At 40.7% G+C, this 21,516-nt stretch overlaps 1 protein-coding gene across 9 annotated transcripts in view; it reads left to right on the forward strand.

Annotated features, from left to right (window-relative positions):
• The window catches only part of SPG11 (SPG11 vesicle trafficking associated, spatacsin), a 119,425-nt gene that overhangs the window by 50,563 nt on the left and 47,346 nt on the right, over positions 1–21,516 (forward strand). For all 9 annotated transcript variants that reach the window (XM_030814150.1, XM_030814151.1, XM_030814149.1 and 6 more), the window contains exons 17-27: positions 354–460; positions 2,836–2,981; positions 4,929–5,090; positions 7,459–7,525; positions 13,182–13,347; positions 14,990–15,195; positions 15,457–15,565; positions 16,868–17,027; positions 17,447–17,719; positions 18,347–18,547; positions 21,360–21,467. In XM_030814150.1, coding sequence (XP_030670010.1) covers positions 354–460; positions 2,836–2,981; positions 4,929–5,090; positions 7,459–7,525; positions 13,182–13,347; positions 14,990–15,195; positions 15,457–15,565; positions 16,868–17,027; positions 17,447–17,719; positions 18,347–18,547; positions 21,360–21,467 — 1,705 coding nt within the window. The remainder of the gene's footprint in view (positions 1–353; positions 461–2,835; positions 2,982–4,928; positions 5,091–7,458; positions 7,526–13,181; positions 13,348–14,989; positions 15,196–15,456; positions 15,566–16,867; positions 17,028–17,446; positions 17,720–18,346; positions 18,548–21,359; positions 21,468–21,516) is intronic.

Genomic DNA, 21,516 nt, shown 5'->3' on the forward strand with positions numbered 1-21,516 from the left:
AGTTTTTTAAAAGCCTCTTATTAAGTTTGAATATGCTAAAAAGTTTTTGCTGTAAAAACCAGTAAAATATGGAGTATCTTAAAGTACAAGGTATCTATTAATCTGATAAAGATTTGGTTAAATTTCATCATGGTAGTGAACATATGATGTCTCTAAAATCTCTCTCTAAAATTGTTTCCAGATCATGAAGAATACGTAAAATACAACACAAGAGTGGGAGTATATTGTGTTATATTTACTTTTTAATTCCAAGATTCTTTTTTTAAATGCTAATCATCGCCTGAGCAAACATGGTTGTAATTGTCTTATCCTGTATGTTAATCAAAGAAGTTTTTTGTTTGTTTTATATACAGACTTAGTCCTGAAAATTGTCCCTTTTTGGAAAAAAAAGAGTTACATGAAGCACACCCTTGGTTTGAATTTTTAGTTCAGTGTCGACAAGTTGCCAGTAATTTAACAGGTATGGGTATACTGTATTAAACACAGAAACTTTCTTTGGATCAATCACTGGTCTGTTGAATAGTATTAAACTTGTGAACTCTTTTAAATAAATTATTTGGCTGTGGTCAGCTATCTGAATATAATCTAGGCTCACGCTTTAGGTAAGAAGCAGAAGGAAGGCCAAAAAGGTTAGCCGTCAGCCAGCCAAGAAAAGCTAGACCTGGAGCAAAGAGCTTCTGTGGTTTTGTCCCCCTTCCCCTTAGCATCATGCTCTAGAATTTCCCTTATCCCACCAGTTTGTCACAGGCTGAATTCCTGGTAGACTGACACCCTTTTTCCATGAAGAAGTGGTCTGTCTTCCAGATCTCTGTTTTGAATTTTTAGTAAGGAACTCCAAATGGAGTTAAAAGAAATCCGTAGTATGTGTGAGATTGTTGTGTCCTCTGCAGTGGAGCTGCTGATGTACAGGCTTACTCTGGTTGTAATCAGACAGAAGAGCCTTGTTATCCCTGAGGACTTAGCTGGTGTTATCCCAGAAATATGGGAAAGGGGACAGGCTGAATGACCACAGACAAGGAATGTCAGCAGTCTTTCAGTTACATGTAATGTCCAGTTTCTCTCGAAATGCAGAATTTTTTCATAATGTGGGTTTTGTTTTTTGGTTTTGCATGCTGATTATGAAGTAATATATGTTCATTGTTAAAAAAAAAAAAATTAGAAGCCACAGACAACTATCAAGAAGGTAATACTGGCCAGGTGTGGTGGCTCACACCTGTAATCCCAGTGCTTTGGGAGGCAAAGTGGAAGGATCACTTGAGGATAGGAGTTCAAGACCAGCCTGGGCAACATAGCAAGACCCAGTCTCTACAAAAGATTTTTAAAAATTAGCTGTAGTGGCATGCTCCTGTAGTCCCAGCAACTTGGGAGGCTGAGGTGGGAGGATCACTTGAGCCCAGGGGTTAGAGGATGCAGTGAGCCATGATTGTGTCACTGCACTCCAGCCTAGTTGACAAAGCAAGACCCTGTGTCTTTTTTAAAAAATAATTAATTAATTAAAAAGTAATACCTCCATAGGTAGATAGCCTAGGTACATAGGAAAATAACCACCCATAGCTAACCACTGATAATATTTTAATGTATTCTGTTCCAGTTATCTTCACCGTACTTTTTAAAAACCTAGTCTCTTGTATTTCATTCACCCAACAAATATTTATTGAGCTCCTACCTTGTGACAGATTATTGTAAGTGCTAGTAGAACAACAAGAAACATCTATGTTTTTATATACTGCTTTTTTGTGTGTAATATTATAACAATTTTCCCACATTCTTAAAGACAATGACCATTTTAAGCCAGGCGCGGTGGCTCACACCTGTAATCCCAGCACTTTGGGAGGCCAAGGTGGGTGGATCACGAGGTCAGGAGATCCAGACCATCCTGGCTAACGTGGTGAAACCCCGTCTCTACTAAAAATACAAAAAAAAAAAAAAATTAGCCAGGCGTGGTGGCGGGTGCCTGTAGTCCCGGCTACTTGGGAGGCTGAGGCAGGAGAATGGTGCAAACTGGGGACGTGGAGCTGCAGTGAACCGAGATAGCACCACTCCAGCCTGGGCGAGAGAGTGACACTCCGTATTTAATTACTGTTCTCTCATTTTCTGACAATGAGGCCATTTTCCATTTTTTTCTATTATAAATAATAGTCTTGAATATATTTCAATATAAAACTTTGTCCTTATTTCAGGTTATTTTCTTAGCACAGATAGGTTTTGGGATTTAAAACTATCGGGTCAGAGGTTACACATGTTTTTAAGGTTCTTGCTGTAGGACCAGATTGCTTTCCAAGGGAGTTATACAATTTTATTTTAAGTCCCAGTCTGTACTCACTGTGACCAGCTCTAATGCTTGATGATGAGTTTTTTTAAATTATTGCTAATTTTATAGGTAGTATATGGCATCTAATTAATTTGCATTTCTTTGTTGCTAGTGAATTATGTAGTTTTATGTGTCAGGTATTTATATTTCCTCCTTCATAAATTGGTTATTTCTTTTGCCCATTTATCTGTTAGAGTCAGTATTTTTGGCATTGATTTGGATGAGCTCTTTGTTGAGGACAAACTCAGCAACTCCTTAGGTTGTCATTTGTTATAATTTCTCTCTCAGTTCATTGTTACCTTTTAATTTTCTTTGAACAGAAGTTTTTATTTTTATGTAGACAGATCTTTCATTTTTTCCCTCTGTGATGTTTTCCCATTGCTTTTAAACTTCGGAGGTCCTTTTTTTTTTTTTTGTCACTGTGGATAGAGTTAAAAATTAATGTTATTTTTCTCCATTTATGTAATTCTTAATTTAGTATTTATCCCTCTTAAGGAGAAAAACACTGTCTTTTTATTTTCCAGATCCCAAACTGATCTTCCAGGCTAGCCTTGCAAATGCTCAGATTTTGATTCCCACCAATCAGGCCAGTGTAAGCAGTATGCTATTGGAAGGACATACCCTCCTGGCCCTTGCTACTACAATGTATTCTCCTGGGGGTGTCAGTCAGGTATGGATAGCACTTTATGACAAAATAGGAATGATTTCTAAATTTAGCAGAATTATCTATGGATTGTCTACATCTAAGCTGATATTAAAATATAACTATATTCAAGTGTTTCATTAGATTAAAGAGCAGAGAATAAGGCTGAATTTTAAAATTTTATATCTCAGCCCGGTGCAGTGGCTCACGCCTGTAATCCCAGCACTTTGGGAGGCCGAGGCGGGTGGATCACTTGAGGTCAGGAGTTCGAGACCAGCCTGGCCAACATGGTGAAACACCGTCTCTAATAAAAATAGAAAAAACTTAGCTGGGCGTCTTGGCGCACACCTGTAATCCCAGCTACTCGGGGGGCTGAGGCATGAGAATCACTTGAACCTGAGAGGCGAAGGTTGCAGTGAGCTGAGATCGCGCCACTGCACTCCAGCCTGGGTGACAGAGCGGGACTCCGTCTCAAAAAAAAAAGAAAAAAAGAAAAGAAATTTATGTCATCTTCAGTTTAAAGGGAATGAAGCCAGGTGCGGTGGCTCACATTTGTAATCCCAGCCCTTTGCGAGGCCAGGGTGGGTGGATTGCTTGAGTATAGGAGTTTGAGACCAGCCTGGGCAACATGATGAAACCTCCATCTCTACAAAAAAAAAAGATTTAAAAATTAGCTGGGCATGACCGAGTGCGGTGGCTCACACCTGTAATCCCAGCACTTTGGGAAGCCGAGGCAAGTGGATCACTTGAGGTCAGGAGCTCAAGACCAGCCTGGCCAACATGCTGAAACCCCGTCTCTACTAAAAATACAAAAATTAGCCGGGCATGGTAGCGTATGCCTGTAATCCCAGCTACTCAGGAGGCAGAGGCAGAAGAATTGCTTGAACCTAGGGGGGCAGAGGTTGCAGTGAGCTGAGATCGCGCCAGTGCACTCCAGCCTCTGTGACAGAGCAAGACTCCGTCTCAAAAAAAAAAAAAAATTAGCTGGGCATGGTGGCGTGCTCCTGTAGTCCCAGCTACTTGGGTGGCTGAGACAGGATTGCTTGAGCCTGGGAAGTCGGGGCTGCAGTGAGCCAAGATCATACCACTGCACTCCAGCCTGGGTGACAGAGTGAGACCCTGTCTCAAAAAAAAAAAAAAAAAAAAAAAAAGGCAGGGCTGGGAGGGGAATGAATATGTTATATAGAGATTCTTTTTTCCCTTTAGTTTGTTTTCCAATACTCCAGATTTGTTTTCAGAATACAATTAGGATCTGCTTGCTTCTGGGAGTAAGAATACTTTAGATCTGTGGCTTGGTAATTATTCTCTACTATTTGCTCTCTTAGGTCAAAGGAAACCATAATCTTCAGCTACCCATATAAACTGTATTGAGGGACCTAGTGGAAATGTGCCCATCTTTGCTTTTTAGAAGTAGAGTGGCCTGTTTAGAGGGAAATTAAGAATGTTGTTTAATATCTAATCTTCAAAAGTTTCTTACTGGTGCTAGCTTAACTTAATACCACCTTTTTTAGATTGTTGCAGTATACCTTACACAACTATTTAATCCTCTATTTTTAATCACCTGTCAGAAATTAGAGTCATAGAATAACTTTAGAGTTGAGTGAGAAGTCATCTAGTTTAGCAGTTTGTAAATATTTTAAAATATATATTATTGAATTAAATATTGGCAGAGCTATTTTTCAAACAATTCCTTTACATACAGCTTGAAAACCACTGATCTAGCTGAACTTCCTAATTTTGCAAATGGGGAAACAAAGACCTGATATTAAATATCTAGCTAAGGTCACATAGCTAGTTTGTCTTAGAACCAGAACAAGAACTGTTAACTTATGACTACTTGTCTAATGCTATATTCACTATCACATACTCTTCTCAAGCTAATCTTGTTTCACAAGGTTCTTGTGAAAAAAAAGACTTAAACTTTGAGAAGAGAAAAATGCTACTCTCCAACCTGTTATCTGTTTTTTTACTTAGGTTGTTCAGAATGAAGAAAATGAAAACTGTTTGAAGAAAGTGGATCCCCAGCTATTGAAGATGGCATTAACTCCTTACCCCAAGCTAAAAACTGCTCTCTTCCCACAGTGCACTCCTCCTAGTGTCCTGCCATCTGATATTACACTCTACCATCTTATTCAGGTACAGTATTTAGGTGGCCAATATTTAGGTCTATCAGAGTTCAGCCAGGAAAACAGAAATCACTCTAGATCTTTCAACTGGAGGGCATTTAACGTAGGGAATTACTTACACAGCATGATAGCAGAATGGGGAAACCAAACGTGATAGTGAGACAACCCAAAAATAACAAAATAGGAAGCCATCATCACCCCTAAGCCTGCAAGAACAATGCAAAAAAGTGGTGTTACCAGAACCCAGAAGCTGGAGCCATCTCTGGGAGTTAAACTAACAATCAGGCTGCCTAATGGGAACTGGGAACATAGAGTATGGAGGTAGAAACTTAGCAGAGATGCCCCAGGAAAATGAAGGGGGAGAATATCTTGGCTTCTTCCCTCTTCCCATCTTTAGTCTCCCACAGTGTCTTTGTGGCTATATTTATCTGGTAGCCAAAGGGCAAAGGAGCTTGGGAAATGTAGTTGCCTGCAATGCTGAGCAGAGTGGGATGGGTGGAGGTGGGTCAGAGCAAACAGTTGACCAGCATACCTATTTGCTGCTTTCATCAAAAGCTTCACTATTCTGCCACTTTTAACTTCTAACTATCTCTTCTCAATGAATCAGGGATGTTTTTTTAAATCAGTGCTTTTTAATCTTTTTCAGAACCTCTAAGAATGTGAGAAAGCTATAAACCCTCTACTCAGAAAAATTACACATATGCATATAATTTTGCTTACATTTCAAAGTGATTCACAGACTCCCTGAAGCCTATTCAGGGATCCTTGGTTAAGAACACCTTCCTTTGCCCATTTCTCATTTCAAAAGGTTTTTCCTTTTTCCATGAATACACGTATTCTCATAGTATCTTCAACTCAACGTAAAGTTTATAATTCTATAAAGGAGCTGGGTGTGGTGGCTCATGCCTGTAATCCCAACACTTTGGGAGGCCAAGGTGGGCGGGTCACCTGAGGTCAGGAGTTCAAGACCTAGCCAACATAGTGAAACCCCATCTCTACTAAAAATATAACAATTAGCCAGGCACAGTGGCACGTGCCTATAGTCCCAGCTACTTGGGAGGCTGAGGCAGGAGAATGGCTTGAACCTGGGAGGTGGAAGTTGCAGTGAGCTGAGAGATGTGCACCACTGCACTCCAGTCTGGGCAACAGAGCAAGACTCCGTCTCAAAAAAATAATAATTCTATAAAGACACAATCTCTTACTCCAATGCAGAGACTTCTTATGGTATTGACTGGTGCTACTTAAAAGTGTGGTCAGCACTTGTATACTGCTTGTTGCTGGAATGTGGTGAGATTAGTATCTTGCACCAAAATATATATCTGCTGTGTCCCTAAGTACACTGTTCAGTTCAGTAGGGGTTTTTTTGTGGCAAGACTTTGAAGAAGGAAGCAGTATTCTGGATTTATACTGATAGAAGTGTCTTATCTTGTTTTAGACCAGCACTTTGAGTAGCACTGGTATAAATGATAAGTGGATTATGTAAAAACATAGTTTTACTGGGAAAGCACAGGTCACAGATGCCCCTGTGTCTTGTTTTTTCCCAGGCAAAACAAACATAGTTTCACTACGTAAAGTAGTTTGAATCAGCTTGAAACACAAGTGGTTTCATGTTGTTCTTTGTTGTGTTTTCAAGTGGACTGATGTAATTTTTTTAGTGGTTATTTTAGGAAGAGTATTCCTTCTTTAATAGATCACAAAATCTTCTTTAATTTTACATCAAAGCTACTCTTTTTTGGACCATCCAAATCCTGACTTTTTTTGTTCTGTTTTTTTCCTGTATTTTTCTCACGATCTATTTATAGACTTTGCTAAACATTTGGCCTAGAAAAATTCCAAACAACCACTACTTGCTGCTGCCAGACCTTTTCTGATTGACTTCACCTTGGTCTGCTATTTTTTCTTTGTTGTTCATGTTGTTGCTCATCACATTCCTTCAACCATTTATCTAGTTTTTTCTTCTTTCTCTTTTCCTTTCCTTCCCTACCCTGTTCTTTGCTCATCTTACCATGTTTACCTGGTAACGTTTTCTAGTCTTTTAGCCCTCTTGCTTTTTGATTCCAAAAGCATTTCTGAAGCCCATTTTACTTTACAGTTGATGCTCCCTCTACCAAAAGAGTATAGCCTTTGCAGACGTAGTTTGACATAAGGAGAGTCTTTAAAAGGAACATACCCAGTTCTGTTTTAATTAAGATATGAAGATGTCTCATAATTCTATTTTATTTTTAGCTGTGTTCAAAGAATTTATGTCCAGAATGATAAGCCTTAAATTGCCTTGGAAAAGGGGAGCAGACTACCTCTGAAGTCCTTTCATATAATTGTTTTTACCTGTTTTATAATCAATGAACTCCTAATTCTGTTTAACTTTTCCCCTTTTTCAGTCATTATCACCTTTCGATCCTAGCAGATTGTTTGGCTGGCAGTCTGCTAACACACTAGCTATAGGAGGTAAGTCGTCATGGGTACTTCTTGAGACATGTTTTAGCAGTGTCAACTATAGAAGTTAATATATGTAAAGCCAATCTAGTTTTCTCGTTGATTTTTATTTTAAAAGTAAAGGTGTATTCCAAAGGAAAAATAGTTTGCAGAGACAGTATTGAAAACATATTGTGAGTTAAAAGTGAATGTATTAGGTTACTAGTGCTGTACTTGCTGAGAAATGTAATGTGTGACTATTTGCTTATATTTCTTCCTTTTTTTTTTTGAGACGGAGTCTCGCTCTGTTGCCCAGGCTGGAGTGCAGTGGCGCCATCTCGGCTCACTGCAAGCTCTGCCTCTCGGGTTCACGCCATTCTCCTGCCTCAGCCTCTCCGAGTAGCTGGGACTACAGGCGCCTGCCACCACGCCCGGCTAATTTTTTGTATTTTTAGTAGAGACGGGGTTTCACCGTGGTCTTGATCTCCTGACCTCGTGATCCTCCCACCTCGGCCTCCCAAAATGCTGGGATTACAAGCGTGAGCCACTGCGCTCAGCCTACTTCTTCCTTTTAAAAAAATTATTCTTCATTTCCAGTATAGTATCATAAAAATTAAAAGCATAGGTGTCAGCATTAAACGAATCCTGGCCCTACCATGTAATTAATACCTGTATGACCTTGGTCATGTGATCTAACCTCTTTAATTCTCTGTGACATGAGGTTAATCACAGTGACTACCTAACACATTACTATGAGAATAAAAGGAGGCAAGGCATTTAAGTACCAGATTCACACACATTGCTGTCCTATAAAGACCATAAGACTTTCTCTGATTTATTTTTTTCTGTTCTTAAACTGTTTTTTCTATTTCTCTTTTATCTTTAATATCATGTTACCTGTGGTGCCTCTGCCTATATTACCCTAAATTATGCTTTGCATTAGTACTTTGTACATAGTATGTACCCAATATCTACTGACATACATAAAAATGAATTTCTTAATGTGTATGTTTTATAAGTTCAAATTTTGATATATAGAATTTACCTCGTGCCCAGAGTCCAGTGCATGCCAAGCCTACAATAGATGTTCAGTAAATGTTTGTTGAGTGCTGAAAAAAGTAGTGCTTATTGCATTACAAATAGAAATACTCTTTCTCAGTGAAGTTACTAGAGAGTAGACAAAATCCCCTCTCCTCCTGTGATGGCTCCAACTCCATCACTTAGGTGGCATCTTGACCTGGCATTCTAACTCTTGGAAATTGAGCACTCTGCCAGGTAGAGTAGAGGCACAGAGAAGTTGAAAGCATGTTCCCTGCCATTTTTAGAAGTTTAAAACATACTTGAGGAAATAAAGCACAAAGTAAATGAAACTGTTATGAAAATGTAATACTTTTTGTTTTGGAGGTGGAGTCTTGTTCCGCCCAGGCTGGAGTGCAGTGGCACGATCTCGGCTCGCTGCAAGTTGTGCCTCCCGGGTTCATGCCATTCTCCTGCCTCAGCCTCCCGAGTAACTGGGATTACAGGTACCCACCACCACGCCTGGCTAATTTTTTGTATTTTTAGTAGAGATGGGGTTTCACCGTGTTGGCCAGAATGGTCTCAATCTCCTGACCTCATGATCCACCCACCTCAGCCTCCCAAAGTGCTGGGATTACAGGCGTGAGCCACCACGCCCAGCCAATACATATTTATAAAATTGGGAACCTGTATTTAATTTGAATGTTGACTTCTTTTTTCTTATGGTTTTACCACTGAACAGGGATGTAAGAACACTGTGTGGTGACTTGGCTTCTGCACCAGGCCAGAGTAAAATTTCCCTCTAGATTAAATTTTCTCTTATACACAGTCTCCACACTAAGCCCCAACCTGCTAAAAAATTATGGTCTTATTTGAATAAAAAACTCAAATGTGCTCATTTCAGTACTGTGTGCCTTACACACGCTCAGCAAATATTTAATGAATGGCTTTATATGTAATTATAAGTTGCCAAAGTCGCTCTGTTCTCACAAGAATACAAATAGGGCATGTGACAGTTTTTTTAATCTCAGAGGGAATGTACTTTCAGGTAAGACCTTTGTAAGATGAAAGATACCTCCAGGGTCTTCAAGCCTTTTTTTTTTTTTTTAGGAATCAGGTCACAATGTGAAAAGTCCTTGGAATTCCATGAGAAAACACAACTTTATTTCAGAAATAAGCTTTGAACTTTGAAAACAAGAGCAGATACACTGTTTTCCAGAACTAGTTTCTGGAACCAGATCACAGTGTTGTCTTTTTTAAAAAATAGGTAGTAAGTGGTTAAGAGACAATTGAATAGTACATGACACGAGTGACTCTTTCTAACTGGAGTCAGCCTTCCATATCTTTGGGTTCCACATCCAAGGATTCAGCCAACCTCAGATAGGAAATATTCAAGAGAACAAACAAACAATTTAAAAAAAAACAATAGAACAATAAAAAAATACCAATTTAAAAATACAGTATAACAACTATTTACATAGCATTTACATTTATTAGGTATTATAAGTGATCTAGAGTAATTTAAAGTGTATGGGGAAATGTGCATAGGCTATATATAAATACTATGCTATTTTACAGGGACTTGAGCATCCTTCTGTGGATTTTGGTATCCAAGGGTTTCAGGAACCAGTCCCCCATGGATACCAAGAGATGACTAGACTCATATCAAAATATCTTCTGACTTCAGATTTATCTAAAAAGAGACATTTTTGTTTGATATTTTCTTGGGTTTAGAGGAACTTTAAACTGAGCTATTCTGCTGGTCTTATTAATAGAAAGATGGTGCCATCTTTCTAAGATGTTCATGTTCTATGAATACAGCATCAGAAAGTAAGTGATAACAAATGGAAGTTATAGAAGGGTAATTAGTGTAGAGGAAAAAATGTTCTAAAATTACCTGTTGGAGGCCAGGCGCAGTGGCTCATGCCTGTAATCCTAACACTTAGGAAGCTGAGGTGGAAGGATTGCTTGAGGCCAGGAATTCAAGACCACCTCGGACAACATAGCAAGACACTGTCTCTACAAAAAATTAGCTGGGTGTGAAAGGTAAGGGTCAAGAAGGTGAAAGAAAAATGTTAAAATTAGCCAGGCATGGTTGTGTGTGCCTACAGTCGTACAGGAGGCTGAGGCAAGAGGATTGCTTGAGTTAAGGAAGTCAAGGCTGCAGTGAGCTATGGTCATTCCACTGCACTCCAGCCTGGGCAACAGAGCAAGACCCTGTGTCCAAAAAAAAAAAAAAAAAAAATGCCGGTTGGAGAAAGGTACAGTGAGTTGGCTTTGGTGAACAGAGGACTCGTATAAATATGTTAAAAGGGATTTTATTGCATAATGACCTTTTGTGAATGAATTTAAAAGCTCCTTTTGCAGATATTTAACAGATTTTATAACTATAGGGTTATTGGCTATTGCCTTTCTGAACTTAAAGGATCATCAAATACAGAATTAAAACCAGGATGGTTCAACATACACAAATTAATAAATGATACACCACATTAACAGAATGAAAGACAAAAACCAGGCCAGGCACGGTGACTCACACCTGTAATCCCAGCACTTTGGGAGGCCGAGATGGGTGGATCATGAGGTCAGGAGATAGAGACCATCCTGGCTAACATGGTGAAACACTGTCTCTACTAAGAAATACAAAAAAAAATTAGCCAGGTGTTGTGGCGGGCGCCTGTAGTCCCGCCTACTTGGGAGGCTGAGGCAGGAGAATGGCGTGAACGCGGGAGGCGGAACTTGTGGTGAGCCAAGATCACGCTACTGCACTCCAGCCTGGGCAACAGAGCAAGACTCCATCTCAAAAAAAAAAGACAAAAACCATATGATCATATCAATAGATGCAGAAAAAGCATTTAGGAAAATTCAACATCCTTTCATAATAAAAACTCTCAACAAATTAGGCATAGAAGGAATGCATCTCAACATTATAAAGGCCATATGTGACAGGCTCACAGCTAATATCATACTCAGCAGTGAAAAGTTGAAAGCTTTTCCCCTAAGATCAGAAATAAGACAAGGATGCCCACCCTTGCCACTTCTGTTCAACATAGTAGTTGAAGTCCTAGCCAGAGCATTTAAGCAAAAAAAAATGAAAGGCATCCAAATCAGAAAGGAAGAAGTGAAATTGTCATTGTTTGCAGATGGCATGATTTTGTATATAGAAAATCCTAAAGACTCTACCAGCAAAACTGTTAGAACTAATAAACAAATTCAAGAAAGTTGCAGGATATTAAATCAACATACAAAAATCAGTGTTTCTATATATCAACAGCAAACTGTCTGAAAAAGATAATGAACAAAACTATCCCATCTCTATTTTTTAATAGCACACAAAATACTTGGGAATAAGTTTAATCAAAGAGGTCAAAGATCTGTACATATTAAACTATCAAACATTGGTGAAAGAGGCTGGGTGGGCTGGGCGCGGTGGCTGGCTGGACACAGTGGCTCACGCTCATGCCTGTAATCGCAGCACTTTGGGAGGCCGAGGTGGGCAGATCACCCGAGGTCAGGAGTTCGAGACCAGCCTGGCCAACATGGCGAAACCCCATCTGTACTGTAAGTACAAAAATTAGCTAGGTGTGGTGGCACGTGCCTGTAAGTCCCAGCTACTTAGGAGGCTAAGGCAGGAGAATCGCTTGAACCCAGGAGGTGGAGGTTGCAGTGAGCCGAGATTGTGCCATGGCACTCCAGCCTGGACAGCAGAGCAAGACTCAAAAAAAAAGAAGAAGAAGAAGAGGCTGGGCACACGCATGTAATCCCAGCGCTCTGGGAGGCCAAGGCAGGCAGATTGCTTGAACTCAGGATTTTGAGATCAGCCTGGGCAACATGGTGAAACCTCATCTCTACCAAAAATACTAAAGAAAGCCGGGTGTGGTGGCATGCACCTGTGGTCCCAGCTACTTGGGAGGCTGAAGTGGGAGGATCACCTGAGCCCAGGAGGTGGAGATTGCAGTGAGCCAAGATTGTGCCACTGCACTCCAGTCTGGGCGACAAAGCCAGACCCTGTCTCAAAAACCCAAAAAACAAAGTCAATTATGTTGTATACTTTAAATATATACAGTTCTTAAAAGTTAAATAAGTTGCTCAAGGTCACGCAGCTAGTGATGTCAAGACCAGGGATCTCACACTTTTTTTTATTTTTTTGAGATGGAGTTTCACTCTCGTTGCCCAGGCTGGAGTGCAATGGCGTGATCTTGGCTCACCACAACCTCTGCCTCCCAGACTCAAGTGATTCTCCTGCCTCAGTCTCCCAAGTAGCTGGGATTACAGGCATGCACCACCACGTCTGGCTAATTTTGTATTTTTAGTAGAGACGGGGTTTCTCCAAGTTGGTCAGGCTGTTCTCGAACTCTTGACCTCAGGTCATCCGCCTGCCTCGGCCTCCCAAAGTGCTGGGATTACAGGTGTGAGCCACCGTACCCGGCTGGAGCATCATTTCTTACCAGAATTTTTATGCAACTTCTCAGGTACACATCTTTGTATAAAATGAAGGCTACCTCTATACATTGAAGTAAAATAAATCAGATTTTGGTAGGTTCAAAGTGATACATAGTGATGCAAAATGATTACAGCAACCAGTTTTATCATTAGAGAGTTTTCCATGTGCAAATCTGAAATTAATTATGGTGATATACAGATAATTAATATTGTTTTACTTTCCCCCCAGATGCATGGAGTCATCTCCCACATTTCTCTAGCCCTGACCTGGTTAATAAATATGCTATAGTGGAACGTCTGAATTTTGCTTATTATTTACATAATGGACGGCCATCATTTGCATTTGGTACTTTTCTGGTCCAGGAATTAATCAAGAGCAAGACTCCCAAGCAGCTGTGAGTATTTAAAATATAATTTTGGCTGGGTACAGTGGTTCACACCTGTAATCCCAGCACTTTGGGAAGCAGGAGGATCACTTGAGCCCAGGAGTTCAAGGAGGCAGTGAGCTATGGTCATGCCACTGCACTCTAGCCTGGGTGACAGTGAGGCTCTGCCACTAAAAAAAAAAAAAAAAAAAAAAAAGTAAAATAAAATATAATTTGTATTCTAAAAAAGGGCATATCTGTGTAACATTTTACATGTACATTGAAAAACATACTGGAAACATACCACAGTTAACAGTGATTACATTTGGATGGTGATTATTGTTTTCGTTTGTGCTTCCCTGTGTTTCCCAAGTTTTTGGCATTTAGTGTGTGTGATTTTTGTTAATTGGAAAAAAGATAAATATGTTTTGAAAAATAATAAAATTTAAAATCATACAGGAGTTTGTCAAGTATTAGCAGTTAAAGAGGGAATTCTAAGGGAGGGAGAACATTAGGATAAATACCTAATGCATGCGGGGCTTAAAACCTAGATGACAGGTTGATAGGTGCCACAAACTGCCATGGCACATGTATACCTATGTAACCTGCATGTTCTGCACATGTATCTCAGAACTTTAAAAAAAGGGAATTATATGATGAGATGTGAATTCTATATTTAATGTCTTTAATAATTCATTTAATTATTCATTTTTATAAAGCACAGAATTGAGAGGAGCATTTACTATAATGAACAGCTAATTATAGATTTACTTTATTGGTTTGTTTTATAATTAACAAAGTAATACCTTTTTTATGGTAAAGCATTCAAGTAGTTCAGAAAGGTGAAAATGAAAGCCCTCAGCCTCCCATTCCACATGGTAAAAACATGGTTAATAATGTCTTGTGTGGGCTGAGCACAATGGCTCACACCTGTAATCCCAGCATTTTGGGAGGCCAAGGTGGGCGGATCACAACGTCAGGAGTTTGAGACCAGCCTGGCCAATATGGTGAAACCCTGTCTCTACTAAAAATACAAAAATTAGCCAGGCATGGTGGTGGGTGCCTGTAGTCCCCAGCTACTCAGGAGGCTGAGGCAGGAGAATCACTTGAACCCGGGAGGCGGAGGTTGAAGTGAGCCGAGAATCACGCCACTGCACTCCAGTCTGGGCAACAAAACGAGACTCCATCTCAAAAAAATAATAATAAAAATAAAAAATAGTAATTTCTTTTGTCTTTCCCAAATTTTCTATTCCTATAAAAGGCCTATGTGAGTTTTTTTAAATGTGCTTTATGATGTCAAACTTACATTTAAGTGGCATTGATATTCTTCGTAGTTTGTATACATACTCATAATTGATAAGATCACAAGTTGGCAGTCTTTCAGAAGTTATACTTCGTGTCTTCTTGATGAAGTTGGAGGCAAGAATAATTTAGACTATGACTAAGCGTTTTAGAAAGTCAACTTAAGGGAAGGGGGTGCTCTTGTGCCAAAAGACAACTGAAAAGCTACCAGGAACCTAAACGGGTATGTGCAAGGGGCAAAAGGTAAGGGAGAGGAGGCCACAAATCACATGGCTGGCACTCCATGTGTCACTGATTTAATTCCATTTGCTTTTCCTGGTGAGACATAATTTTCATTTGCTGATGTGATTTTGATTCCTTTCTTTTTCAGGATCCAGAAAGTAGGCAATGAAGCCTATGTTATAGGGCTCTCCTCCTTCCACATACCTTCAATAGGAGCTGCATGTGTTTGTTTCTTAGAATTGCTTGGCCTTGACAGCCTCAAGCTCAGAGTTGATATGAAAGTGGCCAATATAATTTTGAGCTACAAGTGCAGAAATGAAGATGCTCAGTACAGCTTTATCAGAGAGTCTCTAGGTACAGCAACTTTTCTTTATCTGGCCTGCTTTGTTTAGAGAAGGTGTGACTAGGTCTAAGGCATTGAATTGTGAGTGCTTGGGGGGAAAATGATTATCTTCTTGGTTTTATCCTTTTCCTGCAGAGTGTGTGTTCTTTATCTCACTTTCTTGGGCACTTTAATTGGGTTCTGAAATGGCCCTGAGCCACACTATTCAAACAGAAATGCTCAGGTTTTGACTTTTTCTCTTGACCATATTTTGTTGTTTATATTTCCTACAGCCGAAAAACTATCTAAACTAGCTGATGGTGAAAAGACAACCACAGAAGAATTGCTTGTTCTCTTAGAAGAAGGTACATGGAACAGCATTCAGCAACAGGAAGTAAAGAGGTTTGTGAGTTGCAGTCTCAGCCTCTTTTCTAACAAGCTTATTGTGCCAACCTGTGTTTTTCTTTGAACAACTCTGGTGTTTTCACTAAATCCCCCTAGACCTTATCTTCTTCTTTATCTAGCATATAGCAGATACTCAGTAAATTAATAATGATTTTAATTGCATCTTGCCATCAGTGAAAAGAGGGTGAAAATAGCAATTCTCTCTTTAGAGACGGACTTACCAAGAGACGGAGAGCAGCTTTGTCTCCTCCACTGCCCTGCTAGTCAGAGAAGTCTTTTAAATGATACATGTTGAAATGCCAGAAGATGTGGGTTCAGATGTCTTGGAGGATTGGAAAAAAATGAAGAAGAGGATGATGTAGGATGGGTCTTCCAAAATTTGACTTTAAGTAATGTCCTTACTTTTTTCGTTTTATTATGTCAGTTGATAATGGAAGCTGAAGTGACTGTATGTAAAAGCACCTCCTTACACTTCATGCCTTCTTTATGCTGCCCCACTGGGGCTGACCTAACCACTCCAGACCCTGAGAACGCACCCTTTTTCTGTACATCCTATCACTGATTCTGTTCTTGGCAGAATCCTGCTTGCAGCAGGAACATGTACCCTCCCCCTGGTGAGGAGGCCCAGGCACCCACCAGGCCTCTGAGTACTCTAAAGTGAATAGAGCAAGAGAAATAAGTGCTCAGAAAGTTTCTTGACTGACAACTTACTCAGTTCTCCTAAGGATGCTACACAGCCAGTATAAATAGGTACTTGATTGATGACTTGGGGAAGGAATGAATTGTGCCAGTATGCTAAGCTAGCTATTCTGCCTTATGGGTGAAAGAGTCTACTTTTTTTGGCCGGGCACAGTGGCTCACACCTGTAATCCCAGCACTTCAGGAATCTGAGGCGGGCGGATCACCTGAGGTTGGGAGTTCAAGACCAGCCTGACCAACATGGACAAACCCCATCTTTACCAAAAATACAAAATCAGCCAGGTGTGGTGGCACATGCCTGTAATCCCAGCTACTCAGGAGGCTGAGACAGGGGAACTGCTTGAACCCAGGAGGTGGAGGTTGCAGTGAGCTGAGATCACACCATTGTACTCCAGCCTAGGCAACAAGAGCGAAATTCTGTCTCAAAAAAAAAAAAAAAGCTACTTTTTTCAAAGTAGCCTAATATTTAGTATTTGTTGGAGAATATACTGTGCTTTAATTTATATCATTTTTATTCATTTTCCAGTTCAAGCTAAAGCTATATTTTAATGAGTTTTTTGTTTTTTTCTTGACCACCCCCACCTCTAATTCTGATTATAGGTTATCCAGTGAATCTAGCAGCCAATGGGCATTAGTGGTACAGTTCTGCAGGCTACACAATATGAAACTAAGCATATCTTACCTTAGAGAATGTGCCAAAGCAAATGATTGGCTGCAGTTCATTATTCACAGCCAACTCCACAGCTACCACCCAGCAGAGGTAAGCCACTAATTGTTAGCAGTCACTCAAAAGGAAATAGGAACACTTCTCAGAAGATAGCATTCTTTCTGTTGTGTAGACATGACATAGGCCTTTTTTTTTTTTTTTTTTGACAACCAGGATACATACTGGATACATGGGCTTTTGTTTCATATGATACTATTATTTTTCCTAAGATTTCAGTGGGTTGGCATCAGACAAGGCACTAGTACTGAAGAGCTGAAAAGCTTTTGTGACTTCAGATTGAATATGGAAATTCATTCAAAGGCACCATACAACTTTGTAAAATTATATAGTAGTCACTCTGACTTAGTTCAGGGTGATAAAGCATAATTTTATCTATGCTTTTCTCTAACATTTTCAGCTCCAGCTGAAACTGAAAGTTGGGTTTCTGTTTAATCATCTGATATGCCTTCTAGGTGAAATCCCTTATCCAGTACTTCAGCCCAGTCATTCAAGACCACTTAAGGCTGGCTTTTGAGAACTTGGCCTCAGTGCCCACCTCCAAAATGGACAGCGATCAAGCCTGCAATAAGTCCCCCCAGGAACTTCAAGGAAGCAAAGAAGAGATGACCGATTTATTTGAAATTCTGCTCCAATGCCCAGAGGAGCCAGCCTCCTGGCACTGGCTTCTGGTTGAAGCAGTGAAACAACAGGCCCCTATCCTCAGTGTTCTGGCCTCATGTCTCCAGGTGAGGATCATGAGAAGCCTAAATTAAAATTGTACCCAGAGAACAATAGAATAAATGATGAGGGACAGGAAAGGCTGATAATCAGAAGTGGGGTGATGATGACAGTGAGGTTCCAGCATGTGTTTCCAAGTTCACTGCAACATTTTGTGCTTCTCTAGCTTAGGCTCTGGGCCATTTAGTGTACTTTCTTGTGCCTTGACATTCAGTGAACTCAAGTGATCAGAGCCTTGGTTCCTGGTTGGCAGTCACAGAGAAAGACGCTTTGGTAGACTGACAACCACTGTTTCTTTGGTGTCTTCTTTAGCAGGGAAGAGGGACATTCCAGACAGTCCTTTAATCAGCAGATCAGTGGAGGGCAATCCTACTCTCTTACGATTAGTACTTCCCTGACTTTCACATATACCCCTTTCTGTCTGCTTCTTGGTCTTTTGACCTGCAACACTCTGCAGGACAGTTTAGAATGGTCCCTTGGTTGCTCATTAGTTTGTTTCATGTTTGAAGGCTTTTCAAGCCATTTTAACTAATTAAATTGGGTGACTTATTCTAAACAGGAAATATCCATCTGTAGTATTTGTACATTTGCCAGGTAATCCAGGCCTAGTTGTTATTTTATTTATCCCATGGCAGGGTGCCAGTGCCATTTCTTGTCTCTGTGTTTGGATGATCACTTCTGTGGAGGACAGTGTTGCAACTGAAGCAATGGGACACATTCAGGACTTGACAGAGGACCATACCTGGAACCTTGAGGATCTTTCAGTCATCTGGAGAACATTATTAACAAGACAGAAGAGCAAAACTCTCATCAGAGGTTTCCAACTTTTCTTTAAGGTAGTGATAGTTGCTTTACTTCTTTCCAGAGCTTAGGGGGTTACTTCAGCATATCCCCTCTTGGCTTTTTCTTATTTCCATCCCTGGATTTTTTTTAGCCAACAACAGATGATGATGATAATATTAGAAGTACCACTTACTGGCTGGGCACAGTGGCTCACGCCTGTAATCCCAGCACTTTAGGAGGCTGAGGCGGGCGGATCACTTGAGGTCAGGAGTTTGAGACCAGCCTGTTCAACATGGTGAAACCCTGTCTCTACTAAAAATACAAAAATTAGCCAGGCATGGTGGCATGGGCCTGTAACCCCAGCTACTCAAGAGGCTGAGGCAGGATAATTGCTTGAACCTGGGAGGTGGAGGTTGCAGTGAGCCAAGATCGTGCCACTGAACTCCAGCCTGGATGACAGAGCAAGACTCTGTCTCAAAAACAACAACAACAACAACAACAAAAGTACCATTTACTTACCAAAGTCGTATTTATTTATTTTATTTTATTTTTTGAGACAGGGTCCTACTCTGTCACCCAGGTTGTAGTTCAGTGTCATGATAAGGATCACTCCAGCCTCAACCTCCAAGGCTCAGGTGATCCTCCCAACTCAGCCTCCCAGGTGGCTAGGAAAACAGGCACACACCACCATGCCTGGCTTTTTTTTTTTTTTTTTTTTTTTTGCATTTTTAGTAGAGACAGGGTTTCGCCATGTTGACCAGGCTGGTCTTGAACTCTTGGGCTCAAGTGATCCTCCTACCTCATCTTCCCAAAGCACTGGGATTACAGGCATCAGTCACCACACCTGGCCCAGGGTGGTTTTTTGTTTTTGTTTTTGTTTTTGTTTGAGACAGAGCGAGACTGTCTCAGGCTGGAGTGCAGTGGCACTATCTTGGCTCACTGCAACCTCCACCTCCCGAGTTCAAGCAATTCTCCTGCCTCAGCCTCCCGAGTAGCTTGGACTACAGGTACGTGCCACCACGCCCAGCTAATTTTTTGTATTTTTAGTAGAGACGGGGTTTCACCACATTGGCCCGGCTGGTCTCAATCTCCTGACCTCGTGATCCTCCCACCTTGGCCTCCCAAGGTGCTGGGATTTACAGGCATGAGCCACTGCTCCAAGCCTCAGGGTGCTTTTTATACATTATTTTAGTGAGTTTTCACAATAATCCTATGTGAAAATAATATTAGGTATTATGGGCCAGGCATGGTGGCTCACACCTGTAATCCCAGCACTTTGGGAGGCTGAAACGGGCGGATCATTTGAGGCCAGGAATTTGTGATGAGCCTGGCCAACATGGCAAAACCCCGCCTCTACTAAAAATACAAAAAAAAAATTTAAAAAAAGCCGAGTGTGGTGGGATGCACCTGTAAACCGAGCTGCTTGGGAAGCTGAGGCACGAGAATCACTTGAACCCACGAGGTGGAAGTTGCAGTGAGCCAAGATCGCGCCACTGCACTCCAGCCTGGGTGACAGAGCAAGACTGTGTCTCAAAAAAAAAAAAAGATTATGAAGTGATGTTGCACTTATTTGACAGACTAATAAATCAAGGCTCACAAAACTTAAGTAACTTACCCAAGGTCTCAAAATACTTTAGTAAGTAAGTGGTGTATTTACAGTTCAGAGCCATACTTGCTAATTCAGAACTCCTATTACCTGACTGAGCGACTCCCACTGACAACAATAAAATGTATGAATCAGTGCCACAGGCAACAGTAGGTAAGGTGGATCAGTAGAGCAGATTATCCAGGTGTGTGTGTTTAAAATGTTATGCCTGGGCATGCTAGTGCACACTTGTAATACCAGCACTTTGGGAAGCCTAGGCAGATGGATCACTTGAGTCCAAGAGTTCAAGACCAGCCTGAGCAACATGGCGAACCCTGTCTCTACAAAAATTAGTTGGGCACGGTGGCACGCACCTCTAGTCCCAGCTACTGTAGAAGCTGAGGTGGGAGGATCACCTGAGGTCAAGGCTGTAGTGAGTGAGCTGTGATCATGCCACTTTACTCCAGCCTGGGCGACAGAATGAGGCTGTGTCTCAAAAAAATAATAAATTAAAAATAATAATAAAGGTGTCATAGCACCATCTAGTGGAATGCTTCCTGCCTATGTGCAATAGGCTAAGTATAGAATAGACAGAAAATGGATTGTTGAGTAGGTATAACTGGCCCGAGTATCATTTTTCCAAAAGGAAAAGAAAATATATTTAACTTTCTTTTTGACGTACATGACTTAATCTGTGAAGCTATTGCTAATAGCATTTTTTTTTTTTTTTTTTTGAGGCAGAGTCTTGCTCTGTTGCCCAGGCGGGAGTTCAGTTATGTGATCATAGCTACAGCTTCGACCTCCAGGTCTCAAGTGATCCTCCCTCAACTTCCCGAGTAGCTGGGACTATAGGCACATGCCACCACACTTGGCTAATTTTATTTATTTATTTATTTATCGAGACAGAGTCTCACTCTGTCGCCCAGGATGGAATACAGTGGCACAGTCTTGGCTCATTGCAACCTCCACCTCCCAGGTTCAAGTGATTCTCATGCCTCAGCCTCTGGAGTAGCTGTGATTGCAGGCATGCACCACCATGCCTGGCTACTTTTTTATATTTTAAGTAGAGATGGGGTTTCATCATGTTGGCCAGGGTGGTCTCAAACTCCGGGCCTTAGGTGATCCCACTGGCTCAGCCTCCCAAAGTGCTGGCATTACAGGCATGAGCCACTGTGCCCTGCCTTATTAATAGCATTTTTAACATTCTCTTATTTGGCATTATTCACTGAAAAAATACTAAGTTCAAAATTTTGTAATTTTTTTCAAACTCTTTGTCAAAGGATTCCCCGTTACTACTGGTGATGGAGATGTATGAACTGTGTATGTTCTTCAGGAATTATAAAGAAGCTGAAGCTAAACTTCTGGAGTTTCAGAAGAGCCTTGAAATGGTGAGTTAGAATTATGGTGCTCTTTCTCACTGATCTGCACTTGGTTGGC

This window comes from Nomascus leucogenys, chromosome 6, assembly GCF_006542625.1.
Source record: "Nomascus leucogenys isolate Asia chromosome 6, Asia_NLE_v1, whole genome shotgun sequence".
Lineage (NCBI taxonomy): Eukaryota > Metazoa > Chordata > Mammalia > Primates > Hylobatidae > Nomascus > Nomascus leucogenys.